The 18,069-nt window shown below is 40.3% G+C and overlaps 1 protein-coding gene across 2 annotated transcripts in view; it reads right to left on the reverse strand.

Annotated features, from left to right (window-relative positions):
* Positions 1-18,069, reverse strand: part of THSD4 (thrombospondin type 1 domain containing 4) — a 237,946-nt gene that overhangs the window by 13,687 nt on the left and 206,190 nt on the right. For both annotated transcript variants that reach the window (XM_071441660.1, XM_071441661.1), the window contains 6 exons: positions 16,118-16,293; positions 12,265-12,361; positions 11,152-11,394; positions 8,778-8,907; positions 7,823-8,027; positions 7,373-7,546 (listed from right to left, as the gene is read on the reverse strand). In XM_071441660.1, the coding sequence (XP_071297761.1) occupies positions 7,373-7,546; positions 7,823-8,027; positions 8,778-8,907; positions 11,152-11,394; positions 12,265-12,361; positions 16,118-16,293 (1,025 nt within the window). The remainder of the gene's footprint in view (positions 1-7,372; positions 7,547-7,822; positions 8,028-8,777; positions 8,908-11,151; positions 11,395-12,264; positions 12,362-16,117; positions 16,294-18,069) is intronic.

Consider the following 18,069-nt stretch of genomic DNA (forward strand, 5'->3'; position numbering starts at 1 on the left):
GAAAAAATAGAAACTCAGGTTTCTTCCTCCATCTGCAAGATCAAGTAATTAAGCATCTCTTAAATGATGCCTAGAAGTAACATAATGAACCTTTTCTGTTGGTGGTGTACAGCACAATTTTCCACCTTCAAGCAGGTATGTAAAACAGATTCACCTCCTCAGCAAACCAATTTCATGGCTAAGGAGGCCTTTTCAAGGTAAACTGGTAAAATCTTGAAACTACAAGAATAATGTAAATTCTGCTAGTAGTGAACATTTTCCTGTTCACATAAACTACATAAACTACAACTGAACTACAACTGAACTACACCCATTTCAGACAGGCTACTCACAGGTGAGCTGAGCCCCACAGCCTGGCTCCCACTCAAACCTACAGAAATCAATTCTGTGGCTGTTCCCATTCCAAGTGTGTCCAATTACATTAAACAGAGAGAACTTATGCATATACTCTGCAAATACTTTTCTTATTGATAACTAATTTTCATTTGACAATCTAGTTTGCTTTTCTGCTTTTCAAATGAGAGCTGGGAACAAATTTACTCTGTAAAGTTATCCAGAAAATCTCCCTAGTCTTATGTTTTAAATGATTATGTTATGAACTAGGCTTGCATATCAAATAACAGAGGAAATACCAAATGGGAAGGTATAGGGTTGTTCCACTCTCTGCTGCAAGATTTTACTACAGATTAACTACCCTCTAAGGATTTACAAAGCAAACTTAAACCTGAATGTTTCACATTATGCATTTGTATTTTCATGTTTTTATCTCCTTTTCAGCAAAAAATCTTCTCTGTGAAAATCATAGACTTTTAAGGTCCAAGGCAGGGTGTACGGAGTTGGATAATGAATCTTTTCCCCTTGTTTTTCACAACTGACACACCCATTACTCTCAATTTGGTGCCATTGATTTGTTGCATTAATACACAGTAACTGCCATAACCTAGCATTGTGAAACATGAGGAACTTTCACAAGCTGCAACTTTATTCTGGTCCTATTATTAAAGATATTTTGTTTCACAGTCTTGCTTTAATTGGCACAAATTCCTCAGAAACCTCCGTCTGTGTTTTAAGGAGTCTGCCATTTTTCCTCTTCCTGAGGTCCTTCCCTCATGAGTTCAATTTCAGAAGCTTTCCATACCCATTAAAAACTAAAAATAAAACCCCTCATTCAGGGCTCTGATACTTGTTGGAAAGCAACTGAGCAGCAGTCCAGGAAAATAAGGCAAGTTCCTGTAAACTTGGAAAACTCTGAGTGGAAGTCTGAATTTTTGTCACAGCTACAAGACAAGAGTAGAGCAAGAAAATCCCTTTTAGCAGTGCCAGTTCCCCTTCACTAACGTGCCAGCCCTACTCATTGCACTCAAATGGGGCAGCAGAGCACAGGAGAGTGGCAGCAGAATTCTCCTGGGCCTCCAGAGAGCTTTCACACAGGCCTCAGCATCACTGCTAGCCTTAATTAAAGTTTTAAATAACCACCAATTGAGCTTGAGCAAAACACTCCTATTTGTGCAGGATTTCTGTCTACCACACTTTTAACCTTCATCACCTTAATTATCTCTCACAAGACAGTAAAGACTTTTACAGCCATCTGCCTGATTTTACTAGAAAAAAAAAATCTATGTTTCAAATACATTTATAAAACTCCTAAACATTATTTGATCTACTCTGAGAAAATCCATTTCAGAAGGGATTTTAGACAGATTATGTAACCTTTGTTTTTCCAATAATACACCCAGAATCGTATTTCAGAAGATCACTTCTGCCACAGCAGATGGGGGCAGATTAAAAAAAAAAATAAAAAGAAGAAAAGGGAGTGAAGGAAGAATTATCTTTTTGCACTGTCAAAATATTTTCTGATACCTAGTTTTAAATTTCTCTTCAGAGTGGACCTATGCATGCAGCAGGTGCTGGGTCAGTGCAGCAGCTCCATGGCACCCTCCAAGCCCAGCACCAAGGTCCCCTCAGTGATCAGCAGCACCAATGTCCTCTCAGTGATCACCAGCACCAATGTCCTCTCAGTGATCAGCAGCACCAATGTCCCCTCAGTGATCAGCAGCACCACTGTTCCCTCAGTGATCAGCAGCACCAATGTCCCCTCAGTGATCAGCATCACCACTGTCCCCTCAGTGATCAGCAGCACCAAGGTCCCCTCAGTGATCAGCAGCACCAAGGTCCCCTCAGTGATCAGCAGCACCAAGGTCCCCTCAGTGATCAGCAGCACCACTGTCCCCTCAGTGATCAGCAGCACCAATGTCCCCTCAGTGATCAGCAGCAGGGAGGGCACCTCTGTGCTCTGGCTCACACCGTGTCCCTCCCTGCAGAGCTGCCAGCAGTGCCCATGGGCTGAGTGCAGCAGCACACTGAGGGGGCCCTGCCCAGCCTCACCTGGCCCCAGGCACACCCTGCTCAAGGCTCCTTTAAGCCCTGCTCCATCAGTCCTTGCCCGTTTCCTCAGAGAGGTGACTTTTACCCAGCCACAGCCTGCCCTTCCATGATCCCTCCCCTGGGACTCCCTCCCAGCCTGAGCCTGGCCCTGCCCCATTGCCACAGACACGCCCCAGGGTGGCTGGGCTGGGTCTGACCCCGGGCTCTGTCCCTGCTCTGATCCTGAGCTTGACCTTGCCCCTGCCTCATCACTGATCTTGCCTGACAGCCTGGACCCTGCTTGGGCCTGCCTGCCACCCTTCTTGTGACACTGGGCCACAGGTACAGCCAGGCAGGCTTCAGGGGCTGAAGTGGGGCAAAGCAAGGCAGATCACAAGGAAACACAAATCTCTGTAGACCTTGGCCACCCTTCTATCAAACCCTCCTGGCTGTACGCTTCATTGCAAATATGAAGTGAATTACACATTCATAAAGAATGCAAACCTTCTATTTCCATATAAATCCCACATGAAATCAATGAAAAAAGGTATTCTCTCTTGTTTTTATTTTATACTAAAACAAATAAAGAGTGATAATAAAAAATAACTAACTCCTGCACAAGCTTAATGGTGGTTTTTCTTTTTTCCCCCATGTTTCAGGAGATTTCTAAGTGAAGTATCCAGATTTAAATAAAAAGCAGTGAAAGAAGAGTGTAAGCTACAGTACTCATTGGTCGTTCCAGATTTCACTGGTCAGCAAACACACTTGAACCTTTTAGGCAATGTTTAGAATTGAGAGGAATAATGCATTGCTTTTATGAAGTTCTCCTTTTACTACAGTTCTCTTGCAGGAGATTATTACAGAAGCATTGCCGTTACTCTTTTTAATGAAGAGTGAAATCCAGAGCATGTGTTTGGTTTGTTTTGATTATGTTCCCTGATGTGCAGCGTTTTTCCTTTCTTCCCAAGATTTTATTTTGGCCGCAGAATCTCATTAACATCTAAGAATTGTTTGTATTTTGGCTTCTTTTCTAAGTAGGCTCTAAACATAAAATGAGAAACAAATGAACAGAGGAGATGGCAATGAGGAATAAACAAAAATGCAGGAGGGAAATGCTCCAGTTAGCTGGAAGGAAACATTGGTGAGTCTCCCATTGCTGTAAATCAGGAGAATGCAGTTTCCCGCTCCTGACCCATAGGAGAAATAAACTTTCCAGCAATTAGAGCTGTCAAAGAATCAGTCATGTGAAATGTTTGCAAGAATCTCATCTGCTCCCATCAATCCCATTTTGTTGCTAAGTTCAGTAAGGTTCACCAGATTTACTCTACTGATTAATGGACACTGGTGGAACTCTGCTGCTTTAATGCAGGATGACATCTTTAGAGAATTATGAGACAGGAAGCAATTTTTCTACAAATGCAAATAAAAATATCATAAAAGTTTGTCCAGACTCTCCATAGGCAAAAGAGGTTAAAGATCATATAGAAGTCAAAGCCATGAAACTTAAGTTAATTGTCTTATTTATGCTCAAGATAGAGCAATAAATGCAAAGACAGGCACAGACAAAGTAAGACCACCAGTCTCACTCTGCTACTACAGACTTTTAAACCTGTAATCTTTTCCATTGAGTGGGTAAAAACTTCTGTTTCTCTCAAAACTGAGCCTGGGGGTATCAATAGATGGTGTTTAGACCTATTTCCCATACAAGGAACAAGAGTGTACACTTTTCAGAAAAGAAGTGCTTGTTTCCCAAGAACGAATTGCTTTTCCTCCCTTCCTTTCCAGAGCACACATGGTGGCCACACACCTTGTTTGTGTAACATACACTCAATGGACTCTGATACCTGTTTATCAAAATGCCACAAATCAAGAACTGCATTGTCTTAGGAATATGAAGAGGTTTTTAATTACATATATAAAGATTCAGGGTGTGCAGAAACCAACACCAAGGAGGTTAATGCCATGGGGTGAAACAGGTGGCCCATAAAATGCATAAATACATTGTAGGAAAACAAGACTGGAGAACAGGGCAAGAAGGCAGCCAAGTGTTATTTACAGGGTAAAGCAACATATAGCCCACCCCTGGGAAGGAAACACAACTCCTACACACAAATTTGCATATGCTCTACAGATTTTTTAAGTGCACATACGTAATATTGCTGAAATCACATTTAGGGAAAAGTAATGATAGCTACTAGTTCAGAACCACAGAAACTATTAATAATAATATAGGTAACTAGCATGATTTCTGCATCAATTAAATTTTTGCATGGTCTCAGTAAAACAAGAAAACAAAATCTTTTCACCATTCCTAAATTAGACCATGTTCTTTTCTTAAAACAATGTTAAAGAATACCCATGTCAAATTCTGCACAAATATCAAATCCTGATATTGAACATCTGCTGCCAGCAAAGACAATGGTAATTTTTTATGTTGCTGTGTTTTTTTCTTGATGTTTTGCTAGTTAACCAAGGCTATATTGTAATAGCTCATGCATCCCATCAATCCAGACAGGGAAGTCTGATCTATCCCTTGCTGAAAGAGGAAGTATGTGCCTAACCAATCTCTGACAGGCTTCTGGAAATCTCTACTTGCTGCATGTGCAACTGTACACATGAAGTGTTTGCAAAGTGGGTTCAGAAAAGGCCTTCTCTTCCAGCTGTAACTAAGTTTGAACTCAACCATTTCAAAGTTCCAAAAGTTATGATAAGTTCTTTTACCTCTTATTTCTAGGCATGGCTGAAATGTCAAAATACAATGGGAAAGACTGTTCTGTGGTATTTCCAGCTGGGACTTGAAGTAGGCATGTAATAAATCTCACAAAGAAGGTCTGTTCTTGTGAGATTTCCACCACAGTTTTGCAGACTCAAGAGGTTTGAACAAGCTTTTTTAAAGCATTTGAACTTTTGGCTGCTTATCTGAACCATTTGTGGCTGCCCATCGCTGATCTATGCTTATTGCTGAAGTGTGGCTTGGCTTAAAGTACTTTTTAAGGAATTGTTTGGGGAAATGACACATGCAAAGCCCATATACCTGGGAATGACCATTTCTATTCCATGACAGAATTCTCTTGTTTTTCAATACACACTCCTCTACAAAGAAAGAGAAATTTCTGCTCCTAAGCTGCAGCCCTTTCAAGCACAAGCACAGGCACAAGCAGACAGCTAATGGCCAAGAGCCTGACCTTGCAAAGCTGTTCACTGCTGCTGTATTTCACTGCCTGCCCCTGAATGTCTCAACATCCCAGTTATGAGGTATGTGTGAATCTTAGGAGATCCTTCATGTTTCACCTCAAATCTGCTTTTTTTCCTGAAATAAGCTGTTTCTTACATCCTCTTTGTGAATCAAACTCCAAACCCACTCCTGGCAGAAGTGATGGTGAATAATGCCAACTACAGTAGCAAGCATTTGGAAGAAATTAATCTGTACCCTTATATAAACTGAGAAGGTAACAAAATCCATTCTTTACTCTCCAGCCCTAAAAAGTCTGTGGTAAAAAAAAACCTCCAACATTTTCCACATTACCTGCTTCACTTCTACATCTCATTTAACATGTATAAATAAGCATAATAACATTCTACAGTTATAACCTTCAGCTCAAAAGCTGCTTTTAATTCTGCAGAGGACTAAATATCAGTGTAAAATAATCAAGAGGATGGTGCTAGAGTTTTCACTGCAATGTCTGTGCTTTATGTGGTGGAACTGCACTGGACAAGAGCAGCTGGGCAAAATGATGACTTTGAGGGTATAATGGATTTAACAGCACTGTAGAAAGAACAGATGTGTAAGAAAAAAAAGGCAGAAAAAAAAAGCACTGCTTTTTCCCTATAGCAAAATCTCTGCCCTTTGCACTAATACCTCTGCTTCTCCTGGTATCATTCTGTCCATACTATGCAGGAGCATACACTGGAAAAAAAAGTCATAATGACACAGATTAAATAGTCTGTACTTTTGTTTTCTTTATAAAATCTATTTGAGTCATCTGAGGGCTGAAAATTTTGTGGATTTTGTAACAAGAGTCTGATCAGCCTTTTAAAGTTCTGCAACATAGCAGGTACCTGCCCTACTTGTGAAGTTCCTGCTCCATCTCGGCATCTAAACCATGTGGAAAATCTTCTGAGTGTCCAAACTAATGCCCAGCCTGTGAGCCTGACATTCCTGGCTTTCAGAGGTACTATCACAAAGTGATCTAATGAAATCATGAAGTTGTGAATGTAATCTTACAGCTTCACTGATAAATTACATTATTTGTCTGTCAAAGCAAAGACAGACTGAAGGCTGAACTTGCCTACAGATGGAACTGATATGCAAGCATCCACAAGAGGGACCAAAATATCAGGCTTTTCTTAGCCCATGTTTGTAGCTCATGTTTTTTTTTAATGAAAGCATATAAATATCACCACTGAATAACAACTCTGAGCCCAATCATGAAACAAGTTAAATCACCACTGGTTTTACTGCTTTCATGCAGAGAATCTGACTCATTGGAAGAAAATTAACCCCAACATCCACGTTCACAAAATACAAGAGCCTGAATCAAGCCTGCCTGACTTTATAAAGTTGTTCCCTTCTTTTCACACCTATGAGATAATTGGTTTATGGATTGAACTTAAACCCAGACATCAGGCCTCAAATCTATATCCCTTAACAAAACAGTGGGGAAACTTTTAAGAGTCTGAATCTTGAAACTCAGCACTAAGCAAGAAGAATAATAAATCTCAGCACACTCAATATTTTGGAAAGTTCAGACTCAGAGCCAATTCTAAGTCTGGACATTTGGCCATGTACCCACAGGCTTGCCCTTTCTATGCATTCTTGCATCTTAACACAAACTCAAGAAGCCCTTGGGATCATTATTTTTTTGTTTGCTTTTGCCTGTTTAAAAGACCAAGAATAAACATGGAAAATAAGATTACTCCTTTTATGGCTATACAGATGTGTATTTTTACAATTCTGATGCTCTTGTTTTAGAAGGCTTGGCAGGATAAAGATACTGAGAAGCCTTACCCTGTCACTCCATTCTGTAAGAAACCAGCTCTTGGCACAGGGGCCCATGTCGCAGTTCTCGATGTCATTTGGCCGCAGTTTCATGTTACATTCCTCATCATCAACAACGTCCCCAAGGTTGCTGACACACTTCACATCTCGAGTCCTCTGCCCCACTCCACAAGGCACTGAACACTGGGACAAAAAGGAGGTTGCATCAGGACTGCAGTGGTTTATCAGGGAGCTGGAACCATTCAGTTCATTCATTTATTCCTGCTAAGACATCTTTCTGGTTAGGAAACTGATGGTCATAGTCAAGCAGGGATTTATTGAACTAGGATTTGCTTATTTCCAAGGTTTTTAATATTCCACTTTGTTTTAAACAAAACCAAGCTGCTGTTTGATTATTGATACAAGAAAATTCGTATTCTTTCTGAGGTATTCTACCCCAAATGAATGGATCCTACTTACTGAGGTCCACTCAGTCCTGATCTGCCACTCACTGCAGATCTTGAGCTGGCAGGTGCTGGTGGTGTCAGGCTTCTCCAGGTGCTGGCAGCGGTACTGCTGCACGGTCAGCGTGCGGTTGGCGTAGATCTGCCGGCACAGGATCTGCCGGTGCTGCATCCCCAGCCCGCAGGTTTTGCTGCACTCAGACCACTCCCCTATATCCCAGCTGAAGTGAAAAAAAAAGAGTATCTTTGTTCCACAAAGAACTCTCTAACAATGATCTTAACAGAACTGGAATGACATTATTCTTATGCTGGTCCAGAATCCTATAAAATCCCACTTCAGTCTCTGTGTGTGCAGTGATCCCTTAGGAGGCACCATCACACACTTGTTACGCAGCCTTCCTGCAGAGGCTGGTAATTGTGAGCATGGATACAGATTGCACAATTCATGGTCTCCAGACATACTACAAATGTTACTCAAGCCTGTAACAGCTGCTTGGTTTTTAAAAGAATCTGTCTAAAATATATATTACTGCTCTAATGACACTTCCCAAAAATTTTAAGATACGCTGCATGAAATTTTTCTGCAGCAAAGGCTCTAAAATAGACAACACAAAAATCACGAAATGCATCCAGGCATTCATTCATCAGTAAAACTGAAATAGTAAATGATAAGCAATGAACAAATATAATTAACTTTAGAGACTGAAAAAAATCTCTAGATAGAGCTTTCTCATTCCAAAATTTCACTGTATTTATTCAGTCACTTTTAAATAAATATGTTATTTTCAGTTTTTTCTTTACAAGCATGAAGACACAGACACACATTTAAAGGAAGTATCTAAATTGTTTACACATTTTATTTCAGAACTCCTGTATTTAGAAAGTCAAACTACTTTCCTACTTAGAATTGCCCCCTTGACATGCAAGACCCCAAAGACACTGGTTATTTCACTTAAGTTACAGTATCTTACAAAGCAGGGCACGGGAAGAGGTTGCAGGCCTCCTCTTCTGGAATGGGTTTGGTGCTGCTGTCACAGTAACCCTCGGGTACCTCCTCGTGAGTGATTCTGTTGACGCAGTGGAAAATTGGGTACTGTGATCCTGAAATTAAAGAGACAATTAATTGGTAAAAAATTGCAAAACACTCTGCAGCAACAACAGCAGCATCTGACATTGATGCAGAAAGGAAAAGCATAAATTGACAACAGGAAATACAGACAAAGGTTTTATCCAAAATTTCCAAATGTAAGAGCTGACAGGATGCGGTAGCAGTTTCTGCACTGTCCAAATTCCAGCAGATCTATTTGTTCAGTTATCTTAAATGGAAATCTAGGACAAGAGATGGTGGCAGTTCTCATGGGAAGCATTTTCACTTTGTAAAAGAAAGATAATCAAGTCTTTCTCTAAGTCAAAGTTTTACAAACGTGCTTTGAAATCTCTCAGGTTTTCATCAAAACTGTTAATTTAGCTCCCTTTTCTTTAGGTAGCACAAAAATAACTTATTTTTTCTTCTTGCAACTTAGAATTTCCTAAGGTCATTTAACTTTGGTGGATCTTAAAAAAAAATAATTAAAAACTATCATTTATATTTCTGCATGAAGAAATAAAGTAGAAGAAAATGGAAACACAGAGGTAAGAAAAAAGCAGAAAGTGTCCTCTACCGAATGACGCAAAATGAAAACAAAGCCTTAAATAGTACAGATTTTTTTCCTGATTTTTCTACTCCTTTCTTTGTCAGCCTATATAACCTAGTTTGGCTTGAAATGCCTTAGGGCCATCAGAGAGGCAGGGGCATTTCACAGCGAGATCACAAGAAATGTTCATACATTCTCAATAGTCTCAGGATTTGGCTCTCAAGATCCAGGTTCTTTTGAATTTAACTTAATCAGAACATGCACACATTCTTCATATAATGGGAAAAGAGACACTTATTTCTGGCAGCTCTGTTGCTAAATTACATGGAATAAATAGGAGGCTGAAATTAATTTTTTTTATTTTAATTTTTTTTGAACGTCCTAGTGTTTTGCTATCTTCATTTTGACTCAGATTTCATTAATGCCACTGCCAAGAGTGACCAGATCCCTGCAGAAAGAACAAGAACCATGTGCCAATGTTGATAAAGGCCATGGCATACACAACCAAGATTTCTATGATGGAAAGGAAGAATACATTTACCCTGATGTGTTCCTGCAACTGCACCATAAATTACCTGATTTGGATACTGAAATTCACCTTGAGTATGGGAATTCAGTCACTCAGTAGTTGATACAGACTGATTGCTGCTAGCCAATAATCAGACACAATTATGGATTCTGCCTAGATGACTTGTAGTAAAAGCACAGTGTGCTTAAATGCCAACTAAAATATTTTTCTCCACAAAAGGGCTGACTTAAGGAAGTCTGAATTTTACTGGTAGTATTTTAGCTCTAGTACTTCTGCAGTAATTTCTCCAAGGAGTTTTCTTTTTTTTTAACTGAAAAGCAGTTTTGATTGCTATCAATATTGCTGGATTTTTTCAGCTGTCTGTAGCTATAACATGCACACCCATCTGGCCTTAGACCAAATTTACAAAGTGTCTTCTCAAACTAATTAGGAAGCAAATGTTCTACATGTATATGAACTGGTGACAGTCAGCTGAGCTCCCACACTGGTACATGTTTATTTTAAACCTCTGCAGTTTTATGGTATGGTGGTGGGTGGCTATGCACAGTACAAAAGATTTCACTTTTACCATCAAAAAAACTTATTCTTCCAAGTAATTGCTTGTGTTCTGCATTATTGAATCTGTGGTCACTGTGAATGTCTGGCAGCAAAGCTTAATCCCTGTAGTATATACAAGCAGTTTATGCACCACTTCCCAAAAGTTCACCAGGCCCTTCCACCCCTTTTCCTTCCCACTTCTTCCCGTTCAAACCTCAGACTTCTGTAGTCACACCAGTGCTGCTCCAGCAACATCCTATGAGACAGAGATCTGTCTGATGAAATGCCTGTGAAACCTTCCCAGGAAGATCAGAAAACAGTTGACAAAGACACAAAAAGCACAGTGGGTGGATCTGACAAAGCTGGAGAGGCAAAAGGAATGGTAAAGAATGCCAAAGGATGTTGAGGAAAGTAGCTGTGTACCAAGGACATGGGAGAGAGCAGCTGGCCATAAATGCTGAAATATTTCCTTTCAGAGACAAATGCCATATCCTTCCTTATAGTTTCCACACTTTCTATTTCAAATTTTGCTGGTTTTACCAATTTAAATATAAGCACAGGTAATAGCAGTGATGTGACCTTTGATTGCAAGAGAGCAGAAAACAGCAGGTCTAACCATATTTTGTGCATACACAAAGCACTTACCTTTCCCACATGTAGTCGTGCACTCAGTTTTTCCAACCTGTTTCCAGTTGTACTCTCGGTTTTGCCTTGGTGGTTGCATAGCAGGCACCTGGTTTTCTGGCTGATGAGAAGGAAATCTTCCTGGCTGAATAACTGGAAAGGTTCCAGCTGACTGTCCAGTGAGAATGTCTGTCTCTCTGTGCAAATCCTCAGACTCATGACTTGTACTTTCTGGCATTCCTAACTGACCATTGAGTGGCTCCCCTGATGATGGACAACAATAGAAAAGTAAAATAATGAGCCTATTAGTCTTTGTTATTATTCTCTAATAATTAGAACTGGAGAATCACTAAACTTGGAAGCAGCTTTAATCTGCTATGTAGAGACTGCCTAATAGTGACCTGCAAAGATTGTGTTGTTTAAACTAAGATAACCAAATCTTAGCCAGCAAGTACATTAAAAACTAAAAACTGAGGAATCTCCAAAGACAACGCAGAGTTAATGCACCCAGTGTCAAAATTTCCCAAAGCATTTTTGTTTTGTTCCGTGCTCTGCATTCTCTGCCTCCCCATGTCACAGCACAGCTGCTCCTCATTATGAACATACCAAACACTCAGAAATCTGCCAAAGCAAGTCATGAACATTAAAGTGAGGAGCAAATTCACTTGCAAAGTTTCTCCTGTCCTTCAGAACTTCCTAGGTGTACACACAGCACATACCCACAGCTCAGGCAGGAGCTGCCCAGATTCTTGCTTGGGAAGAGAACACTGTTCTGTTTCATCCTCTCCAGTTGCAAAAGGAAAAGGGAACTGTGGAGGGTTGTTTTAAATTATCTCAGAAAGAAAAACAGTCTGAAAATAAAGATCATGCTCTATTTAATTTCTGAGACATGGTTACAACACTCCTACTCAAAGTAGTAATCTTCCCAGCTAAAGCATAATAAACCCTGCCAGTTTTAATTCACTGAAGTTTTACCAAATCTATGGTGAGTTCTAATTTAACATTTCATAGGGTGAAATTCTGGGCCTCTCTGACATCAATGACAGCATTTACACTAATTCATTGGTATGAATTTCTCCATTAGCTTAATAAGTAACAAAAAGTGTTTGATAAAAGGAAATGGTGACATTTTACCTGGCCTCCTGTGAGCAAGCAACTGAGGACTAATGACATTGTCTCCTGGAATGATATATTCATAATGTATACCAGGGTTAGGCTGCTGATGAATCATCTAAAAAGAAAACCAGCACACATTGAGTTCTTCCACTTGTTATGTTACTAATACTTAAATATCAACTTGAACTGATCAGGTACATAACATTATTTATCACTGGTTGGGATAGAAGCAATGGTTAATGACCAAAAAAAATGCAAAAAGAAGAAAATACAAGTTACTATTTGCAAAGAAGAAAATGCAAGCTCCTGTGTTTGCAAACTGAGCTAGAATTTGATGGCAGAGAAACTGTTTGTCTAAATCTTCTCTGAAAAACCTAAGACTGCCATGCTTGGGCCAAGGTGTGCTGTGGGCTGTGCCAGCCATGGCCTCTCCCCTCAGCAAGGGGAGCAGCAGAGGCTCACACCAGGCCTCAGCAGTAGAAGAGAGGTCCTAAGGTCATCAAAACACTCTCAGATAGCAGGGACTTGACAGACGCCTGAGGAAACAAAAGAAAAGAAGAAACAAAGCAGAAAAACCAAAACACCACAACCCCCAACCCTACACATGCAGCCTCCTGCACTTTTAGAGATTCCCCAGTGGCTCAAGGAGACCCCTGCAGACAGCACACACATACTGCTCTGTGTCCATGGCAAAGCTGCTGCTCCTTCCAGCACCTGCAGCTCTCTCAGCACCCATGGAGCCCCAGCAACCCAGCAGCTCAAACTGGGGCCATCCTGCTGCCCTCCCCAGGAGCACTGCCCAGCAAAGATCAGGGAGCAGGTCCCAAAGGCCCATGGACCTGCAGCAGCAGCTGAAGATCGCCTGCAGCCCTCCTGCATCCTTCCACATTCATCTTTAACTGAACCAAGATGCCTTACAGAACACAAGTCTATCAATGTGCTCTTTATGAAACACAGGCAGGAACCAGAAGGTTTTCTCCCTTAAATGTGAAAATGAAGCTCAGGGTTTTCAGAATGCTGCTGCACAAGCCCAGGTGAGCTGACAGGAGCATGACTCTGACAGTCACTGTTAAACTGGGGGTGCTTGTGTAAGCAGTTGGGCATAATAGGAGAGAGATATGACTTTAGGACAGCTTTTATAAACTGTTAGCAGCACACTCCATTCCCAACTGAATTCTACTGCACTGCTGCTCTGAGCCTGAGCACACCCACACTACAAATGCAGGGGTGTCATGAGCTGATAGTTCCACCACTTTAGCTCTCATTACTTCAGTACTCACACTCATGTTCTAGCCTGAACTCTCTGTGGAGATTAATCTGATAAAAGCCTCAGACTATACTCAAAGTACCCTTTAAAACCAAACCAAATCAAACCAGAACACAAACAAAAACCCAAACCAACAAACCCACAAGCAAACACCAGTGCTACCTCTGGCTTTTTGGTTCTCACCAATGAATCTCATGGATTCATGGACCTAGAAGTAAAATGTCCTGTTATCCTAATGGCCCAGTGACCCAGCAGAAGACAACTAATGCTTCAAGGCTTCACTAAATTCACATCTATTAATACCAACTAGGGATTCAGACTTCTGTTTTAACTTATGTCAAAATCACTCTTTCCTTGCCAAATATAATAGCTGTTCCTCTAAACACTGTCCCCCAGAGAGTATTCACTTTTCTGAACCAGCTAATAATGCACTGCCTGCAGTATTTTTTTTTAAAGGTTGGGTCCTTCCAATGTCACTTTTTATCCAAAAAATACACCCTCTTTGTAGTCCTGAGAGAACCAAGAACTGTGAACTAACTTCAGCAGTACAGTACACATCCCCTTCCAGAGCCAGGACCCTGTTCTTTAGATGGTTCCAGGAACAACTTCCCAGTGGTTCCCATGTGATGGTTTTTCCATCATATTTCTCAAAACAACTGACAGGCATATTTTAGACAGAGCTTAACTGATGAGGTCCCTAATTAGCATATTGTTCCAGATTTCCTGCAGGAAAATACCTGAAATGATAGACCAGTTTTGCTTTGACTTAGTGGACCCAAGTCTTTGTAGCAATGTATACTTCACACTTGGACAGAACTTGCATCTCTTTTTCTTGTTACTTATAACCTCCTGTACATCAGAAAGCGTTTCACTTTATATTTCAGAGTGGAAGAAAGACAGCATATCTCAGAAAAACAGAACAGAAGCCATTTGGAGTTCCCATCTGCAAATCTCTTCATTTTTCTACACAGAGCATAAAGATCATGAGTATGGGTGAATGGAGAATTACACGACTCAGGCACTGTAAGATGAAGTCTGAAAAAAGACATCTGTATCTGCTTGGCTACACATCTCAAGCCTGGGAGAGAGGCTGTGCCATACTGAGCATTGATTTTCTTGCATATAGCACTATTCACCTTTATCTTCCCACAGTATATCAAAAAAGAGACTAAACTACCATTTTATACTGAATTGTATTATTCCTCCTATCAACCAGAAATATCTCAGGTGAGAATCCTGTCAAATCAGAAGTGGCAATCCACAGCAGCAGCCACAGAGCAAAGCTGGCAAAGCTGAGCCCATCATGGCAGCTTTCTTACACTCCCTAAGCCTAAACCAAAACATTACAATATCAAACATCAAAACAAACATCAAACGACATCAAAACTTAAGGCTTTTTTATGATATTACTTTGGAAATGTTTAATCCATTTCCTAACCCATTTCTCTCTGGGTCATTACGTACTAGGCATTAATTGGCTGAACATAAAAACTCAGGGCCAAGCCTCAACTCACAAACCCTGTAACCTCACAAAAACACAAACATCTGAAAAACACAGAGTCTGCATTGCACAGTTTAGGAGCCCAATTGTTTATTTTTCCAGGCTTTTCCCAGTCATTCATTACAATCAATTGGAAAAGAAGTTTGGATCAGTTGGACTTGATGATCTTAGAGGTCTTTTTCAACCTTAATGATTCTAGTGTTAGTACAATTATTACACTGCTTTATTAGACACCATATAGCAGATGGGAAATAACTTTGCCAACATCTAACTTTTCCCAGCTTAGTAATCAGGGTAGTTACTATTAAGTTTTCTATGGAATTATCCAGCACATTCACTTTTCTACCTTGCATTGCACTCAAGGACAAAAAAGCCTGTATGAAAGAATCATATATTCAGTTAATTTATTTTTTTCAAGAAATGAATTTTACTGTGTGGGAGTGTATAATCTCAGAACACACCATTTATCTTGGAAGAAGTTGTAATCAACTCCAGTTATGTTTTTTATTTCAGTATGATGAACTAAAAACCCATCCCATCTAAAGTAAAAAGCTTTCTCAATATTTCTCCCTCTTAGACACAATTTGTCTTCTGTCTTCCTTTCTCAAATAGCCATTATCTATGGTCTCCCATCACAGCTTCATATTGAAACTGCCCTGCTTCAAATCCTACATTCTATAGGTTTATGGACTTGCTTCTTTTAAAGGAAACTGAGATGGTGAGAGGCCTTGTCTGGCTTAAGTATTTGCTTCTTCACTGAGAAATTAAACTATACCAAATTTGTTTCAATAGGAAAGTATCCAGAAAAAATCCAGTTCACAAAAGAAAAGCCTTGAACATTGTATGCCTTATTTCTACTTTACTGAGCAAGTTCAATTGGTTTTACTGGATCAGTTAAGTCTGAGAGAAAAAGGCTTGATGAAGATTTCCTACGGTCTGGAGCAAAACAGATACCACAGCAAGCAAGTGTAAAACATCAAAACAAACATTTCAAAATTGCAGCAACAAAGTGTTGGTACTGAATACCATTTTAGTGTTGCGTGTTAACCATGAACTGAACGATTTCTTTTCCATCAGGAAGAATAATTTAAATACTAACTCACATAGACATCAAGGACTTCATTTGTTGGCCCATCAGCCAGAAAGGACTCCCCTGCAGTGCTGGAGATCTCATTGGGGCGTCTGTAGGTGAACATTGTGCCCCCTCCTTCGTACCTGCCCGGCCGGTCGATGGCCCAGTTACCGTTGATGATGGAGCGTCCTGAGCGGCTGCGCAGGGCTGCGGGGACACAAACACAAGCACTTGTCACAGGAAAGCCCCTTCCCACATGCAGGGACACAAACACAAGCACTTGTCACAGGAAAGCCCTTCCCACATGCAGGGACACAAACACAAGCACTTGTCACAGGAAAGCCCCTTCCCACATGCAGGGACACAAACACAAGCACTTGTCACAGGAAAGCCCCTTCCCACACTGCTGCCCAGTCAGCTCCCCACAGCTGCACAGAACACTCTCAGGTATTCCTGATGCCAGGCAACAAAGCTGATGAAAAGAACAGTTATATTAGTAAAAAACTCAGAAAATAAACACAAAGCAATCTTAGAAAACTGTGTCTCAACACTTCGTAGGTTTACGCTGTAGGAAAAGAAAGAAAAATCAAAGACAGCTTGGAAATCTTTTTCAACAGTTTCTCCTAGGTGGCCATGTGACTCTCAGCCAGCCAGCAGCACACACAGCACACATGGATGCCAAGGAAGTGGTTTTCCTGCACTTTCTTCCCATTGCATGGACTAGTTTGTGATTTAGGCAGAACAAATCACAGAGTCAGGTACAGAAAACCAGTGCATTGCACAATGTAGAAGGACCAAACAACGTAGGAGCACATGAGTACCCTGAGCTGCCAAATGTTCCTGTTATTCTTCATGATGCCCTTTGGCTGGTCCCTCCACTTCCTTTTCAGAACAACTTTGTCAGAACATCTGCAGAGTCCTGACCTGCAGCACTGCTTGGAGTGCTGAGCATTCTGTAGGATCCCTTGCTTAAAGAAAGTGACTTGCAAATCAGATACTAGCCAGGGACTGATAAAATATGGATTCAATGTCCTGCTGGGCAGTGCCTTCCCTTGGTTATTATGGGCTAGTCACTGGTTTGGTGACATAGGAGCCTCTGTTCCTCCTCATTCCTATTTTCTTTATCTGTCTATGTGACTATAATTTTCAGCCTTTAAGGTCAGAAACTCCTGCCACATATATGCATAATATATGCAATACTACAGTTGCATTATTTTACATATATACATACATATAAATATATATACACATATAGAGAGAGAGAGAGAGAGAGGCTGAAAACCTATCAGACATTGCTTAAGGACACAGGAATGACAGAACCCTTAGTTTCTCTAAACGCTCTACTCATAGATTTTCAATTTTATTACAAAAGAATTTTCTTTTAAATAAAAACTTTAAAAGAGACAGTATAATCTAGTAATACCCTTGGCTTTATTTTGCTTGGTAATTTACTTTTTAAAATCCAAATTAAAGGTACAAGCTTTGAACTTAAAAAAAAATTTAGGGTCAAGGAGCCAGTTATTCCAATTTGCTTCTTCTTCACCCTGTCTCAACAACAGTGATACTCAGTTAAAATGCTCTCAACATTATACACAACTATTTATGCTACTAGGAAAAACTTACATGCATGGCCTAAATGATGGGAAATTAGATTTATGCTACTAATTCCAAAGTAATACACATTAGAGACAAAACTCTTCTTTTTTTGTACATATTCCAGACATCTGAATTAACTTAACTAATCAATAGAAGCAGTCTTTGTGCTTTGCTGCAGGACTCAGAACAGAACATCCCATGAGAAGGGACAGTGACACTCCCTTGTCTTGTTAGGTTGTAAAATTCAACATCTTTTGACTCGGAGGGGTTGCTGCTGACTACCCAACTATTTATAATTTGCTTAATATTGATGAAATATTTTTATAAAAGCAAAAATGTCAATGAATTTAATGGCTTTGGATCAGACCCTGTAAATGTAATCACACA

This window comes from Agelaius tricolor, unplaced genomic scaffold (assembly GCF_023055355.1).
Source record: "Agelaius tricolor isolate 1412-34295 unplaced genomic scaffold, bAgeTri1.0.p SCAF_16, whole genome shotgun sequence".
Taxonomy (NCBI): domain Eukaryota; kingdom Metazoa; phylum Chordata; class Aves; order Passeriformes; family Icteridae; genus Agelaius; species Agelaius tricolor.